Raw genomic sequence first — 18653 nt, 5'->3', positions numbered from 1 at the left:
GGCAATTCTTGGTAGAAAAATATTGTTGACGTTTACTAGCTTCAGATAATAGAAAATTAAAAAAAAAAGTAAATATATAACAATATTTTTTTTTTTTTTTTTTTTTTAATATTTTTGCTTCCAACAAGGCTGCAAGCAACCAGAGAGTTGGAAGTTACTGGAAGAGAGAAGATGAAGTTTGTAGAGCAAGATAACAATTGATAAACAATGTTACTTCCTGTTTTCCAACTCTGAACAAAAAAATTTACTTTAGGTAGGCACAGTAAACACAAATTTCAAAATACCACTAATTTGGGAAAGCTTGTTTCTTGTTTCTATGCACAGCAGTCTTGTTCATCAAGGTGAGTGAGTTCCCTGCAGTTGTTTCTAAATCTGTCAGTTTTCTTCAAATTAACTTAAGTCTTTAGAAAAAGCTGAATGACCCTTTGAACCAAGGGCTGAATGAGCCCTCCAAACCTAAATCACACAAAGAAACTGCTGTAATTCTGAATGACAAACTCTTCTTCATTTGCTGTGACTTCAGAGGTTCCTCATGGTTTTATCCTTGGCTCTATACTTTTCTAATTTACATTAAAGATCTCCCAGAAATTTTCAAATCTAAGGTGGCATTTGTTGCTGTTGATACTACCATTTATTCTTGTCTTGATTAGAAGCCAACACTCTCTGATTTCTTGGAGCTTAAAAAGGATGTCACTTCTGCAACAGCATGGGGCTCTCAGTGGCTGGTAAACTTTAACTTAAATAAAACTATTCATTATTGCAATAATCATGATCTTCCTATATTTATGAATGGTAATGTACTTAATGTGCCATCTACCCATTGTTTCTTTTGTCTTCCACCTGTTGCTTCTCTTTCTCTTTTCTATAAATACTATAATGGGTGCTGCTCTAAAGAGCTAGCATCTCTTGTGCCATCTACTAAAATTCATTCTCGTGTTACTCGCCATTCAATTAAGTCTAATCCTTTTACTGTGGCTGTTCCTAAGTGTTCCAAAAGTTTTTATTCGTCTAGTTTTTATCTTTGAACATCAATTCTTTGGAATTTGCTCCCTTCATCTTGTTTTCCTGATTCATATAATTTGCAATCTTATAAGTTTTCTGTTTACCATTATCTTGCTTTATAAACTTCATATTTTCTCTTTAATAAGGCTGCAAACAATAGTTGTTGTTTGCAGCCTTATTTAAAAAAAAAATCTTGTTTATCTGTATTCTAACATCATGTTCCATACAAACCTCTATAGTCTCCACAGAAACCTCTATTGATACAATCCATAAGAGAAAACCTCTATAGATACAATCTATAGAGGTTTTTCTTGTTTATCGTATCTAATAAAAGTCAATTAAGTCAGAAAAAAGTAATTTTTTTTTTCAGTTTTTCGACAATTTTAAAGTATTTCGAATACTGTTGCATTTAGTTATTAAAAGTTGATAAAAGTTTATTAAAAGATGTTTTTATTTAGATGTAGTTACCTAATGTTTTAAGAATAAAAAAGCAAATGTACAAAAAATGTATGAATAATTTTTATTACGAAGAATTTTTTGTTTTGTTTACAAAATGACAAATATTACAAATTTAAAGTTCTACATTTGTTAAAAAGTATCAAGATAAAAAAGTTCTACAATTGCAGTCTTTGTAATGTACACATTATATTTTAGCTCTGCATATAACTAAATGCCACTTAATGGGTATGATTGCTATTATTGATTGATCTTGTTTTCATTAATTTTACAACAAAATATGCCCTCTTTTGCTTTAAATTTGTTAACAGAGATTAATGTAAAGAGGCAATTGTTTAATTTATCAAATGAGGTGCAAAGTGATACCCATGTTTTATTCAAGCTAAATTTAATGCTTTAAATCAATAGCAACTGAAACAAAAATAAAAATGTTAAACAAAAAATCCTTACTATTGCTCATATATTAAAGTTTAATTTAATTTTTTGGAATAACTTTTTATGTGCTTTTGCCGAACTTCATACATTTTACTACTTGACTCCTTATTTTCAATCATCTGTTCTATTTATTAATTAAAAGAACAAACAATTGAAAGAATAGATAGAAAGAAGATTGTGTAAAGGAAATAAGGAGTCAAGTGGTAAAATGTATGAAGCTCGACAAAAGCACATAAAAAGTTATTCCAAAAAATTAAATTAAATTTTAATATATGAGCTCAACAAAAACACGTAAAAAGTTAGTTTAAAAATTTGAATTTAATTTTAACATGTTTTGTTTAAAATGTTTATTTTTTGTTTCGGTTGTTATTGATTTAAAGCATTAAATTCAACTTGAATTAAACATGGATATTATATGACACCTCATTATGATCTTTTTATTTTCTTAATTTTATTAGTTATTTAACACTTTAAAACTCTTCTGTGTTGCTTCCTATAATAATAATTAAGTTCATTCTATTTATCTAACCGCAAATATTTTTGTTTCTGATAACTTTAACTCTCATCATACTGAATAGCTTAGCTCTTGCAGTCTTTAAGTCTAAAAACCATTTTCTTTTGAAATCACTTCTTCATCTCTAAGTCACTAAGTTTTTATCACTGACCTAACCATAAACTCACTCTCATTTGTTGGTTGAAAAAAACTGTTGTCTCTACCAACAGAAATTTACTTTTTGCCTTACTTCTTTTACCATCATAAAACTGAGTAAAATTTCCTTCGTTTTTTTATACCATTTCTCCAGTTTATTCATTTCCAGTGTGTCCAGAACTCCAGTTTATTCATTTCCAGTGTGTCCAGAACTCTCTTTGATACTCTCAAAACTATTTAAATAGTGTTTAACAGAATCTTTTCTTCCTGGCTGCTGAAAAGTGAAATGGTTTTTGTTCTATAAACTTTTATTTTAGTTATCCAGTCAGTTTTAGCCCCTTTAATTGCAAGGTCTTTGAGCCAAAAACCCAATCTAAGTCCCATATTGTTTCTTATCTACATTAACAACCTTACTAAGAAACATACCACTAAAGCTTTATTTACTGGTACAACTACATATTCCAGCATATGTCATCACTTTAGCGGTTTAGAACAAACACCTAATCTAAAACATGATACATTATGGTTTTATGTGCCTGCCTAGAGCTCACAGTGACTAGTGAATAACTTTGTAACTAGAGACTAGTGAATAAAACATTTTTAGGCTGATTCTTCAATATCCTTTTATTTATTTATTTTTAGATATTTCTATATAAATGAAATTCTTATTGCAATATCCTTTATATTTCTATATAACTGAACAGCAGCATACTTAATTAATATTCTATTTCAACTAACTTTCTTGAGTTATTTTTACTACTGACCTCTTACTGAGACCATATATAAAACCGATTGCAAAACCAGCCTTTTTTTTCTTAAACAAATCTACTCTCTATCTCTTACTCTATAAATACCTCTATAAATCATTCATCCTAGTATTGAATGTCATAACTTTGTCATATCTGTACTAATACTTTCAATGATGCCCTCTTCTTTTAAGTAATATGTGAAAACACATTGCAAACAAAATTGAGGTAGCTCTAGCAGCCTAACTAGAATGTCTGTCGTGTTCCAAACTTCTATCTCTTTCTCTTTTCTACAAATACCTGCTTGAACGATGAACTTTGTGTTCTAGTTTTTTATCTAGTTTTTTATAGAAAACATCAGCACTTTAGAAGTCATTCTACTATCCTGATTCATATAATTTACAACTAAAATTCAAGTCTTTTGTCTCTTCTACTCATCCTTACTGACTGTCTTACTTACTTTCTTAGAAACTCAATGGGTTTTGGATAACCCAAACTTTTTCAGGGCTCAGTGGTAAAACATCTATATTCTTCTTTTTGTTCTAGTCATTTTTTTTTTTTTATATTTTGAAATATTAAAATTAAAAATTAAAATATTTAAATATTTTTCAGCAAAGATATTTTTTATGCAAATCAAACAAAATTTTATTCATTATTAAGTAAATAAACACCACTGTAACAAATAATAAAAAAATCATTAAAATATTTAAAAAAAAAATAGCAAACTTTTTTCCTGGTACTGGAATAAACTCTTTGTTATACTTAGTATTAGAAGCAACATAATTTGAAATAGCTGGTAGGTATGATGCAAACAAACCCTAACAATAAAACAGTTTCATTAAAAAATTTTTGTTTCTTATAATTTAAACAACAGCTTTTTTCAATTTAACCCGATATTGCTTAATGTTACCAAATGGCAACATGTCAGTCCTTTTATTTTAAAATAACTTTGGCTTTGCAGCAGTTTCTCTTTGATTTATCATTATTGCTTGTTTTTAAGTTAATACAACTTGTGTTTGAATTTTAAACAACGCTTTAAAGTTTAATAACTTGCATTTTGGTTGTCCATTTTTTTTAAATTAAAAAAAAAATGTGTGCAATATAGAGTTAAGAACTAAGTTTATGTTTTAAATAAACTTAGATAAAAATATTTTTTAATGTAATTCTTTAATAGTTCTATAGTACTGTAATATTAATTATTTTATAATTCCCTATAATAACCCTCCTACAATAAACCCCCAATAATAACAACCTACTAAAATAACCTAAATAATAACCCCCTACAATATATATTGTAAAAATAAATACCAGTCCAACACCAATAAACATCATTGTAAATATCTTTCCAAGGTATGTATTACATGTGATATCTCCATAACCAACTGTAGACATAGTAACCTACAATATAAAAATTTTTATTTATCTAGTTTTATTCGTCACTTTAAAAACCTTTATTTGTCTAATTTTTTACCCCGCACTTCAACCCTTTGGAACTCTCTCCCATCTTCATGCTTTCCTGACTAATACAACCTTCAACTTTTTAAGTTTTCTGTCAACCAATCAACCTTGCTCTATTCTTTTACTATTCTTTTTTTCTATTAACTATTTCTATTAAATATTTCTATTAACTATTTCTAGTAACTATTTCTATTAACTATTTGTATTAACTATTTCTATTAACTATTTCTATTAACTATTTCTAGTAACTATTTCTAGTAACTATTTCTATTAACTATTTCTAGTAACTATTTCTAGTAACTATTTCTATTAACTATTTCTATTAACTATTTCTATTAACTATTTCTATTAACTATTTCTATTAACTATTTCTATTAACTATTTCTATTAACTATTTCTATTAACTATTTCTATTAACTATTTCTATTAACTATTTCTAGTAACTATTTCTATTAACTATTTCTAGTAACTATTTCTAGTAACTATTTCTATTAACTATTTCTATTAAATATTTCTATTAACTATTTCTATTAACTATTTCTATTAACTATTTCTATTAACTATTTCTATTAAATATTTCTATTAACTATTTCTATTAACTATTTCTATTAACTATTTCTAGTAACTATTTCTAGTAACTATTTCTATTAACTATTTGTATTAACTATTTCTATTAACTATTTCTATTAACTATTTCTATTAACTATTTCTAGTAACTATTTCTAGTAACTATTTCTATTAACTATTTCTAGTAACTATTTCTAGTAACTATTTCTATTAACTATTTTTATTAAATATTTCTATTAACTATTTCTATTAACTATTTCTATTAACTATTTCTAGTAACTATTTCTATTAACTATTTCTATTAACTATTTCTATTAACTATTTCTATTAACTATTTCTATTAACTATTTCTATTAACTATTTCTATTAACTATTTCTATTAACTATTTCTATTAACTATTTCTATTAACTATTTCTAGTAACTATTTCTAGTAACTATTTCTATTAACTATTTCTAGTAACTATTTCTAGTAACTATTTCTAGTAACTATTTCTATTAACTATTTGTATTAACTATTTCTATTAACTATTTCTATTAACTATTTCTAGTAACTATTTCTAGTAACTATTTCTATTAACTATTTCTAGTAACTATTTCTAGTAACTATTTCTATTAACTATTTCTATTAACTATTTCTATTAACTATTTCTATTAACTATTTCTATTAACTATTTCTATTAACTATTTCTATTAACTATTTCTATTAACTATTTCTATTAACTATTTCTATTAACTATTTCTAGTAACTATTTCTATTAACTATTTCTAGTAACTATTTCTAGTAACTATTTCTATTAACTATTTCTATTAAATATTTCTATTAACTATTTCTATTAACTATTTCTATTAACTATTTCTAGTAACTATTTCTATTAACTATTTCTAGTAACTATTTCTAGTAACTATTTCTATTAACTATTTCTAGTAACTATTTCTAGTAACTATTTCTAGTAACTATTTCTATTAACTATTTCTAGTAACTATTTCTAGTAACTATTTCTATTAACTATTTCTAGTAACTATTTCTAGTAACTATTTCTATTAACTATTTCTATTAAATATTTCTATTAACTATTTCTATTAACTATTTCTAGTAACTATTTCTAGTAACTATTTCTATTAACTATTTCTAGTAACTATTTCTATTAACTATTTCTAGTAACTATTTCTAGTAACTATTCTTTTTTTCTAGTAACTATTTCTATTAACTATTTCTATTAACTATTTCTATTAACTATTTCTATTAACTATTTCTAGTAACTATTTCTATTAACTATTTCTATTAACTATTTCTATTAACTATTTCTATTAACTATTTCTAGTAACTATTTCTATTAACTATTTCTAGTAACTATTTCTAGTAACTATTCTTTTTTTCTGGTAACTCCCAACTTAATAGTGGTTGCTTGTAGCTTTGTTGGGAGTGAATCAGAATTGAAAAAAAAAAATTTTAATTTAATTTATCTCCATAACTAACTATGACAAAACAATATAAAAACTCAAACTAGCAAAGAAATTAAAATTTTAAAGTGAACTATGAACTAATGGCATTGATGTAATTTTATAGATATAATTCAGTTTTTATAAAATTAAACTTACCAATAAAAAATAAGTGCATTTAAAATAGTTTAGAGTAACATTGTTTTGGTAAGAAATAGGACTCCATGGATCACCAGTATTTTCAATCTAAAAAGTTGAAACATATATAAGTACTTTATCACTCTTCGTCTTTTTGTCTAGTCTTGTCTGTCTATTCAATTGCAAAACTAGATTCTAGTATAGTTTCTTTACTCGAATGTATTAACCTTTATTTATCTTGAGAATCTTAACAATTATAAACATCAAAAACCTTGCTACTGGTAGCATCTTTTCAAGCACAACCTGAAAGACATCTGGTTGTGTAAAATTACAAATATCATAAATGTTTACATACTATTTATTATCACATGTTATTTGTTTTCACATGCCCATTATGATTTATTTATTCTTATTTGATTATTTTAAGCTGTAAAAAATGTCAAATAAAAATTGGTTGTTTTAACATATTAAAAAATATTCATAATTATTTATTATTCATAGTTATTATTGTTATTCATAATTATTTATTTTATAATTAATTATTTATTAAACTTCAAGTTATTTTACTCCCTAATACCATATTTATTCAACTCTTTTGTGCTTCCAAAGCTAACTTTAGCATGACCTTGACATCCCAATACCTTGGGCAATACCTGATCCTGGTTTCTACTAGGTACAAATTATAAGCAATTTATTAATCACTTTTCTTTTAAGAATTGCTCAAAAATCTTCAAAAGCATGAGCATTTGCACCTTTCTGGCACTTTTACTATAGTCATGCATTTTAGTACCAGTGGCATCTTTTGTGCAGACATTATGTAACTGATTTAGAATTTAGCTACAATGTTTCTAAATAATGCATCTGAGTAAGACTAACCACTTGATTATATATAATAACCAATATTAATAATAATAATAACCCAATCTGGAGCAATATTATGTCAAAAGGTAATTTGCTACAAACTTTAAACATTGTTTAGTTTTGGATGTTTGTCTTTTTGTGTCAATAAAATTTATTTGTCTATATAAAAAAACATAATAATCAAATATATAAAGAAGTGCTAAACATTAAAAAAATAAATTAAGAACTGTGTTAAAAAGCAAGTTGTGATTGAATATCTTTTTTATGCAAACTTTTTTTGACATTTTTATTTCACCATTTTTATTTGAGTCATTGAAAATGCTGAAAATATAGTAAAGCAATTTCAATTTTTTTCTTTAAGAAATTTTCCCAAGATTTTTAATATTAGCATTCAAAAACTAATTCATTAGCAAAAACAGATGCATCCCGTAACAAATCCCAGAAACTTATAAATTGGACCAAGTGTACTCAGTAAAAAACCCCACAAATTTGTTAATAGAACCAAGAGCATCTTGTAACAAATCCCTGGAATTCATTATTGACTAAATGATGAAATAAATATTAAAGCTAAAGTTAAATTTAAAAGTTATTAAGATTTTAAGATTAATAGCATATTCATGTTTTTCATATCTATATATGTTTATTTTTTAAATCATATGTATACATGATAAATATGTATACAAAATGTTTTGTGCATAAATAAAAAAACCTGTACTAAAACCCCAAGATAAAAAATACCAACAAGAAATATTTTAACATTAAGAATGGAAAATAACAGCTTACTAAATGTACTACTCCTGCAGATGTCAGCCAAACAGTAAGAAATGTACCAATCAGACCAATCATTTCAAAAGACGAGCTAAGTAACAGAACTTATTAATTGATCATAAAAAACCAAAAATTAAAGAAAGAAAAAAACATGAATAAAAATTAAAGTATGTAAATGAATGAAAGTATGAGTAAATAAAAACTTAAGATGGAATTTTAATAAATCCCAAGAGAATACATTTACATTAATTAACTTTTCAAGATTATTTTGCTTATTATAACTAAAGCATAAAAAACTTGAGAAACTAATTTTATTGCAAAAAAACTCAAGAAATTTCAATACATAAAAAACTAGTAAAAAGAGTTCTTTAAAAACTTAAAGTCAGATATTAATACACTTTGCACTTTAAAAAATCACATGCACTAATAGAAATAAATAAAATAAAAATAACTAGAGATAATTAAAAAACAAGATATGCTTTTTTTGCACAGGTCAGTGCAGGTTTTATGTGCAGGACAAGTAGAGTTTCAGTAAACTTTGTTTTTAAAATTAAAGTGTTTTTCGTATCATATTTATTCCCAACTTATTTATGGACTTCAACTTACAATAGCTTTTATATTAATTATAACACTTTGTCAAATTAAACAAAGAAACTAAAAAAGCTAAAAACAACTCTTGGTTTGTTGTCAGTATGTTTCAAAATATTATTTGAATGTAAGCTAACAAACAGAATTCTTTACTATAGAACATAGTCATAGAACAACCTAAAAAACCAATTAACAACAGCAACAGAACAAGCAACTCTAACAAGAATTATTTAAACTAATTATTTATAGATATATATAGACACAATGCATAATCCCCATTAAAAAACATTTTAAATTAAAATTTCAGATATCTTAGGGGACATCCATTAAGTACGTATGCAGTAAAACCACTAATTTAGAAACCCCTCCCTCCAAGTATGCAACTGTATGCTTTCAACAACCCAACCCCCTCTCTTTTTCTCTCTGTGTGCATCAGGGAAGTGCTGGCCCAGTACGAGGGTACAAGGACTTGTACTGGGCCCTGATTCTAGCTCAGGAAACTGGGCCCTCAAAAAGAAACTGTGCCCCCAATTCTCAAAGAGAAAAAATTTATTTTAGTTCTATAAGTTTCTATCAGGCCATTTTTTACAACATTTTATTTAACTTACTTTTATGCCGGTTTCTTTGTTTGCTTGTTTGGTGTCCACGCAAAACAAACACTAGGTCAGCAGTAATAATAGAAGAAAAGTAATTTAAACAAACAAAAAATAGCAAACTTTGTTTGGCGTAAATAAATAAAATCGCTGATGAATAATAATAACAAAAAACGTTGTTGACCTGAAATGATTTTATACTGTAAAAAAGTAAGAAATGCTTTAATACTTTACTTATAAATAGTAATTAAAAATATTAGCCTACTAACCTACTCTCTATCAATAGACAAAATTTTTTGCATTGCTTGTTTATGCTTTGGACCAAGAGAAGACACAAATTCTTTACATGATGGGTTTGATAATTGGTCAAACTTAAGTCACATGATAACAAAGCATTGCACCCAGAAAAACCATCAAAATGCTGCTGAAGCTATGGTTCATGCATTATCAGACTCCACAATTGATAAAATATTAAATATTGAAACCATGAGACATTTGAACAAAAAACGTAAAGAAGCGGATTAAAACCAAAAAAACTTTTTTTGTTTTTAATGTTTTGGAAAATTTATGCGTTGGGGAGATGGTTGATTTTGTTTGAATTCAATACATGTTACATAACATATTGTTGTTGTTTTTTAAAAAAGTTTTTTTTTTTTAAATAACCAAGTTTTAAAAGAGATAGAGAATGAGAGAAAGTTAAACAGTATAATCATTTTCTTTAACACCTCCACACTCCCACCTATGTTTTCGTACTCTTTTATGTAACCCCCTCACAAGGCCGCTGGGCGGAGAAACAAATTGCGCATGGTACTACCAGAGACGTGGTGGGGATTTCAAGTTGCTTTGAATTTAGAATGAAAAAATTCTCTATATTTCTCAGCATATTAGTGGTATTTAGCTAAAGGTTGTAAATGACGCTAGGATATGTAAAACTCCAACTAAGTGAAAGTTTTCTCTGAGAATAGGCGCAGTTTCTTACGTGGATAAAAATGATCCATGTCCTTGGTAGTGCAACTCTCAACTTGTTTTTTTGTGCAACTGCCTTGTTCATCAAGGAGCCTCTGCGTTAATGCTAGTTTTTAAAAAACTGTTAAACTCTGACCAAAACTTATTATTAAGCATTGTAGCTACCATTCCTATTAGGATATTTATTTCAGGATTGGGTACTAAAAGTTTTCAGGGGGTACAAAATGTTGGATTAAAATATCTAGACCATCAAGGTAAATAATTTTTAGATAAGTCATATCCATCCCTTTTTTACCTTTAATTACAAGACTTTTTTCCTACATGACATGAAATTTCAAAAACTGTTTTAAAACGTTTACATCTTATAAAGGTCATTTTTCAATAAAAAATAAACTTCAATAATACACAAAAACCAATATTTACCTTTCTGGTAAACTTTCAATTTTTATTTATTTTTTAACATTCTTTCAGTCTTTTGTAAGAGAGTAATAAGCTAAACCGCATGATCAAAAAAAAATTTTTTGAGAATAAAAACAGTTATTATAAATAAAAATTTTAAAATGTTCAAAAACTAGCTTCAATTCTTATTTCTTTTTTATCTTAAAATATTTGTCTTATTTATCTTCTTTTTTATCTTAAATTTGTGTTAATAAATTTTAATTAATATTACATTAACCAAGAAATTCTAAAATAATGCAAACCTAAATACACAGTATAATGGAAACTATCAACAAAAAGGTGTTTTGTAAAATTGATTGTAATAACTTTAGTAACACAAATATAAAATGTTAATAATAAAAAATGCTAAAAAAGTTAAACCCACCCAGTTTTGAAAACATTGAGAATCTGTAAAATATCACCCAGCTTCACCAAATAAATGAGACGCAAGAATCGCAATCCTAAACAATATTAATTCAGTTTTTTAAAATTCACTTTGTCTTTTTCAGAATTTACAATTCACATTTAAAAAAAAACTAATTTACTTAATGTTAAAAATTTGTTAAAAATTAAATTATTAAAATTCCAATAAAAAATTTTTTAAATCATTGTAATAATGGTATTGAAATAAAAAATAATAGAGATAAATTTACAATTTACTTAATAAATTCTGCATACTTTATTAATGTCAGTCAATGTATAAGAACGAAAATAAATATCAAAACTTATCTGTGCATTGTATAAATAATGCAAAACAAATATTATGATTATAAAATAATTTAATTTAATTCTAACTTGCATTTAATTAGTAAGACAAAAGCAATTAAATTCAGTCAGAAATATTAATATAAAACAACATTTAAGTATAATTTAAGTACCTAACCAATACTGATTATCTAACACAGTTTGAAAAAATATTGTAGGCATTGTTAGTATATCAACAATTGTCATCAAATCTGTAGACCAAAACACTAATTTGTCTTGTGCAGCAAAAAACTAAAATAATTAGTATATACATGTATATACACATATATACATGTATATACTATATATATATATATATATGTGTATATACTATATATATGTGTATATACTATATAGTATATACACATATATGTATCAGGGTTCCCACTATTAAAACTGGGGCTAAAATTAAGGATTTTAAGGAGATTTAAGGAGATATTTTCCTAATATTTAAGGAGATTCATTCGCGAATGACAATTTTTTGAAGGTAAAAGTAAGGAGAATTAAGGAGAAAACAATTATATCAAAAACAGAATCTTTCTTTTTTCCATAAATTTTAAATACAGATAGATAAACTATTATAAATGAATATATATATATATATATATATATATATATATATATATATATATATATATATATATATATATATATATGTATATATGTGTGTGTGTGTGTATATATATACATATATATATATATATTGGATATATATATATATATTTATATATATATATATATATATATATATATATATATATATATATATATATATATATATATATATATATATATATTATATATGTATATATATATATATATATATATATATATATATATATATATATATTATATATCATCGTGGTCAACATATAATTTCTTTTTTTTTTCCAACAAGTTTCTTTTTTTAACATATAGCTTCTCTAGTAACTCTTGTTTTTTGCAAGTGGCTCTTTTTAATGTATTAGATTATGATATATCAGCTTTAATGTCATCTAAATGGAAAAGGAATCATTAAATAATGACATTACATTTAGTGATATAAACTAAAAAAACATTTATATTCAAGGCATAAACCTAAGGCTATTCTTTTTTCAGCACAGAATCCAGTTTCATCAGATGACTTCTTTAAATTCTCAATTATAGATAATGTCTGTCAATTTTAAGTATTGACAATTTCAATATCTTCCATAACTTTTCCTTTTGCTTCCATTTTCAATGTTTTTTCTATAGACAGGGCTTTTGAACATTGTTCATCAAAATACTTCTTTCTTTATTTGCAGTAATCTAATTAATCTTTTGTTATTTCAACTTCATGAGCCATGAACCCATGAAATGTGAGGTAATCTTGGATTGAACATAAAGAGATTTTAGTGTCTGGGACATATTGTCATCTTTCAGACTTATGTTGCTGTTAAAACCACGTTCAACTTGAGCTTGTCCGTGCGATAAAATGAGGACAATTTGAAAATGTGCTGTAGATTTGCATACATCTTTAAATCAGTGTATTCCCACAAAAAGTAGTCCAACCAATCCATATCTTTATCAAAAGTCAAAAATACTTTTGTTATCAACGACCACACTTTTACAGAACCTGGAATATTCTTTCTTAGCTAAATCACCAACAGAAGCTCTAATTTTCTTGAAAGTAACAAGCTTCATCAACAGTTTGTCAAAAAAATAATCACACTTTTCTGTGATATTCAACCATAAACGATGGAGAAATACACACCAGACAGCAAGCAACCAGTGAAGACAAAGGGCTTTTCCCAATAATATGAGTTCACATTGAGACACCAAAATTACATATTTCCTTTTTGAACTTGTCCATTTGAACATCAGTAATCTTTGTCTTTCTCTTGAGTTGCTACAGATAATCCTTCAATGAAAAACTAATATTAATCTTGCTGGTTGAAAGCCAGTTTGTGTAATTAAATAAATCTATTTTTAACAAAGATGTTGTAGTTTTGTCATTTAAAAGAAACATCTACCGAATGAACTTCGCATAAAAGTTGCGTAATAGTTCTTCAAGAGTCACCACCAGAAAAGGAGCCATTGGTTTATCAGTTTGAAAAGAAACTGGAAGAAAAAAAAAATGCAAGATTGAAAATAACATTTTGTGATTTTTTCTCAAAATTTTAAAAATAATATGAAAAGAATATCTCAGAATATTTCTATAATTTTCTAATAAAACAAAATATATTACATAAAAAGCAATAAAAATGCATCTGGATCAAATATCATCTACCAAGGAATGTATTTAGACTGCCACTAATTTCTTCAAAAAACTTCAACTTTAAAGGAACTAAAACTTTATTTGTTTGAGTACTTAGATGTTAAAAGTTGGTGTTTTGCCCTGATTTACCAAGTCCAGGTTGCTTACTCTTTGGTAAAGACTTCCAGTAGTCAACAAGACTACTTTTGACCAAACCTCTATTGCTTTCTTGGCAACACTTTGATTTTTAGCCCGTCGAGTGCCACAAAATATGTAAGGAAAATATGTTGCCTCAGCTATTCTTTCATAATCACTTGCTCTTGATGGACTTTGGTACATTGAAGACATTTAGTACATTGAAGACATTAACTTCTTTAAGTTCCAATCTGTAGCTTTAGCACCAGTTTATAAGGATCCATTGATAGTATGTAAACCACAGGCAATATCAATGAGTGTATTTAATTCATTGTTATGAAACTCTTTGTTGAGCATTTCCAAAAACAGTTTATTTACATTAGAGATATCCATAGAAACCTGAAGCATTTTTTCAGCATTCAAACCAGTCATGCGGGATTTAAACATATTTAGAATATCTGGGGCTGCAGCTTTTCCCATGAACTCTGAACTATAATATCTTGTACAAACAGTATTCCTCTCTTCATTCCAATAGCGCACATGTAAGTCCATTTGACCTTTCTTTGTAACTTTATTGTAAGACTTATCAAAAAGACATATAAAGTTATCCTGCAGGGTAAGATCTTTTATCAGAATTTTTTTTAAATAAGGGGCAAGACCATGAGTTACAATATAGCCAGATTTTGTTCGACCACATAAAAAGTCGCTGGCAATTTTGCTATCTGGAAACATCAAAGCAAATTGTTTAGACTTATTCTCACTTGATCTAAAAGAGTATTTGCTTTGAACAATATTTAAATACCAAATTAATTCTGCTTTCAAAACTGCTTCCTTCTGAAGCATATCTGAAATGATACATTCCTTTGATAGGCTTTTGTGGTACTGATTGCAAAGTTTCTTTGAACACAACAACATAACCCTCTTTAGGCAATCGCTTTACATCATATTATTTCATACAATTACACATTTGAATATATGATTTTTTTGAACTTATTAGGAATATTAAACACTTTATTCAAGATCTAGGTGTGTAGCAAAGTCTAAAATTATAGTATAGAAATTTCCTAGAGTTACCAATATGGTTTTACAAAATTCTTAATAAGTTTTGCACTCCGTAAGTGTAACCATAAAAAATATTTTTCTCTGCTGAAACAGATTTTTTGCACAATTTGATAAATCAAGTTTTTCCATCAATACATTTATACATCTAAGGTACTTAAGTGATTATTTAATATTTAGCTTTACTTAATTAAAGTTATAGTTAAAAAATCGAATTTGCACGATTCAAATTTTAAAAAAGCACGAAAAAATTTTGATTATTGCAAAATAATTTATATTGGGCATTGTTAAAATCCGGAATGCAGAGATGCGGAAACTTTCAATGGGTAAAATGGGTAAAAGAGCCTTTATACCCATGCCTGCTAATGAGAACAACTTAAAACAAACTTTGCATCTTGCAAGGCTGGTATATTTATCTTTCTGAAATCAAGAAGTGTAACTATCATTATTTAACGAAATATTCCGGAAACTTTTATATTTAGGCATCTAAAGGTAATTAGTGAAAAAAATATAACAATCTTTTTAATATGAAGCTTGTTTAACATCTTGCTAATTTTTCCCTAAAGTATATATATTTAGCTGTAATTAAGTATATATATATATACATGTATATATATATATATATATATATATATATATACATATATATATATATAGATATAAATAGCTTTAATTAAAAAAGAGGGACAATAAATACTGATCCCTTATAGCACGGTGTTCACTTGTGAAAAAAACAAAATAAAATAATTAAAAGAAAGAGAAGCTTAACTACAAAAAGCCAAAAACCTACATTAAAAAACTTACTCTAATACTCAGAGGGTTGATGTATGATATATGTGTGTGTATATACACACACACACATATATATATATATATATAAATATATGCATATATATATATATATATATATATATATATATATATATATATATATATATATATATTATATATATATATATATATATATATATATATATATATATGTATATATATATATATATAAAACAAAAGTATAGGATTTTAACTCATCAAAGATGTAACTATGCTTCTCTATAGATAAGTATAACCCGTTTGCTTTAATAAAATTTCCTAGATGATAAAAAAAAAAGAAAGTAAGGAGAAATTAAGGAGAGCAGTCAAATTTTAACTTTTTTTAAGGTTATTTAAGGACTTTTAAGGAGTTTTTTTTTTTTTAAGGATATTTAAGGTTTTTAAGGAGGAGTGGGAACCCTGCTGTATATATATATATATGTATATATATATATATGTATATATATATATATATATATATATATATATATATATATATATATATATATATATATATATAATATATATATATATATATATATATATATATATATATATAGTATATACACATATATATATATATAGTATATACACAAATATATATACTATGTGTATATACTACATATATATAGTATATACACATAGTAACAGAATATTGCTAATAACAACAATTTGTATATATAAATATATATTCATTTGTATATATATTGATATTTATACACACACACCCAGATATAAATTTAAATATATATCTGCGTGTGTATATATACACACACAGATATATATATATATATATATATATATATATATATATATATATATATATATATATATATATATATATATATATATATATATATATATATTATATATATATATATATATAATATATATACTTATATATATACACACACACACAGATATATAAATCTGTGTGTTTATATGAATATATATACTTATATATACATAACTATAAATGGGTGCTTAGATAAGCAGTGTGATGTCATACTGAAATAGCTTGCTGCCGGGGGCTTCAGTACATACATTGACTATCTTATAGCCTGTTGCAGCAAAGGAGTGCCGCTACATCGAAGGAGGTTTTGAAATAGTGCAGCAATTTTTTCTTACATTATTCTTCATTTTTTTCTTCTTTTTCTGAAACAACCATATGCTATAAAGGCAAGCAAAACTATTTAGTAGATATATGTGTATGTGAATATATATATATATATATCTGTGTGTGTGTGTGTGTGTGTGTGTGTGTGTGTGTGTGTGTGTGTGTGTGTGTGTGTGTGTGTGTGTGTGTGTGTGTGTGTGTGTGTGCACTATGTTAAACTGATCTTACAAGAATAATATTTCTCACAAGTTACTAAGAGATTGAAAACTCTGAAACAAAACCCCACTTTGGCAAGTTTTCTTTAATACTTTTGAAACAAAACCCTACACATAATAATTGTACGAGGAACTTGTTATAAATGCATCATAATTTTGTTATTTAATTGTCCTAATAAAAACAGTTAACTATCTAAACTTTTTAACTTCTATTTGATTTTCAATACTAATTCCAGTTTTTTGTCTTGTTCTTCATGTTATACTTTTGATTGGTTAGCAAAATTTAATCTAGGTATCTATGACGACATTAGGGTTTTTCATAAACTTTGTATGGTTTTTGTTGTTTTTCAGGCTTTACATCAATTTCTCTACCTACTGGCTTGGGTTTATTTGCCCAAAAATTACCAATTTTAGCGACTTGTTGTACTTGCAATAAGGTTTTATTTAATAGCACTTATTACGTTGGTGGTGTAGTGGATTATTTTGTATTTTTCTATTAAAACTTATTATTTTATTGTTTATATTTTCTATTGAATTATTTTGACCAATTTTCTACAAGCAAAATTTTCACTTTACATATTACTTCATGAAAAATATTAATACTTTACAATGCAAAAATGTTTTTTCATGCACCCAAATTACCAGTGAAAACATAATACTGTGTGATTTTTTTGCAGCTTTTTAAGAAAAGCTTTTAAAAGGTTCAACTACATTTTTCATTGTGTCAAGTCTATCCAATGGCATCGAAAATTTAAACACTTTATAAACTGAAAGTCACAGTGAGTGTTTTATTCTAACCACTAAAGACAAATTAAATGAGGAAAAAAAAAAAGAAAAACCAAACTTGTGCATAAGTAAAATTGCTTAAAAAGGTGTAAAAATGTATACATTCATTAATCAAACAAGATATTTTCATAATGAAAAAAAGAATTGTAAGCCTAAAATTATGTTAGAAAAGAAATGTTTTTGTTAATATCACATTAAATATTTTGTTTTTGTTAAATCAACTAAAAACCTAAACTTCTTATGTTTATTTATGAAATAAACACAACTAGTCTCAGATGATCCTGTTAATGAAAAAAAGAATTTTTTTATTTGAAAAGAGTTTATTTGAAAAGTTTTTACACCTGGTCTACACTTTTTTTTCCATCAACATATTTAGTCACTTTGAAATAAAATTCATCCAATATTGAAGGAAGAATATTTTTTCTGAATCTCTTCAGAATGTAAACTTATATCATTATCTTCTGGA

At 25.8% G+C, this 18653-nt stretch overlaps 1 protein-coding gene across 4 annotated transcripts in view; it reads right to left on the bottom strand.

Annotated features, from left to right (window-relative positions):
• The window catches only part of LOC101236626 (calcium-activated potassium channel subunit alpha-1), a 119029-nt gene that overhangs the window by 83097 nt on the left and 17279 nt on the right, over window positions 1-18653 (bottom strand). For 3 of the 4 annotated variants that reach the window (XM_065795305.1, XM_065795306.1, XM_065795304.1), the window contains 6 exons: window positions 11985-12102; window positions 11492-11567; window positions 8537-8612; window positions 6914-7000; window positions 4597-4686; window positions 4015-4106 (listed from right to left, as the gene is read on the bottom strand). In XM_065795305.1, the coding sequence (XP_065651377.1) occupies window positions 4015-4106; window positions 4597-4686; window positions 6914-7000; window positions 8537-8612; window positions 11492-11567; window positions 11985-12102 (539 nt within the window). Of the gene's footprint in view, window positions 1-4014; window positions 4107-4596; window positions 4687-6913; window positions 7001-8536; window positions 8613-11091; window positions 11146-11491; window positions 11568-11984; window positions 12103-18653 lie in introns of those variants that run through there. The other variant, XM_065795307.1, reaches the window with a different exon arrangement.

This window comes from Hydra vulgaris, chromosome 04, assembly GCF_038396675.1.
Source record: "Hydra vulgaris chromosome 04, alternate assembly HydraT2T_AEP".
Taxonomy (NCBI): Eukaryota; Metazoa; Cnidaria; class Hydrozoa; order Anthoathecata; family Hydridae; genus Hydra; species Hydra vulgaris.
Note: the sequence above shows the minus strand (reverse complement) of the source record. Positions and strands in the feature narration are given on the sequence as shown.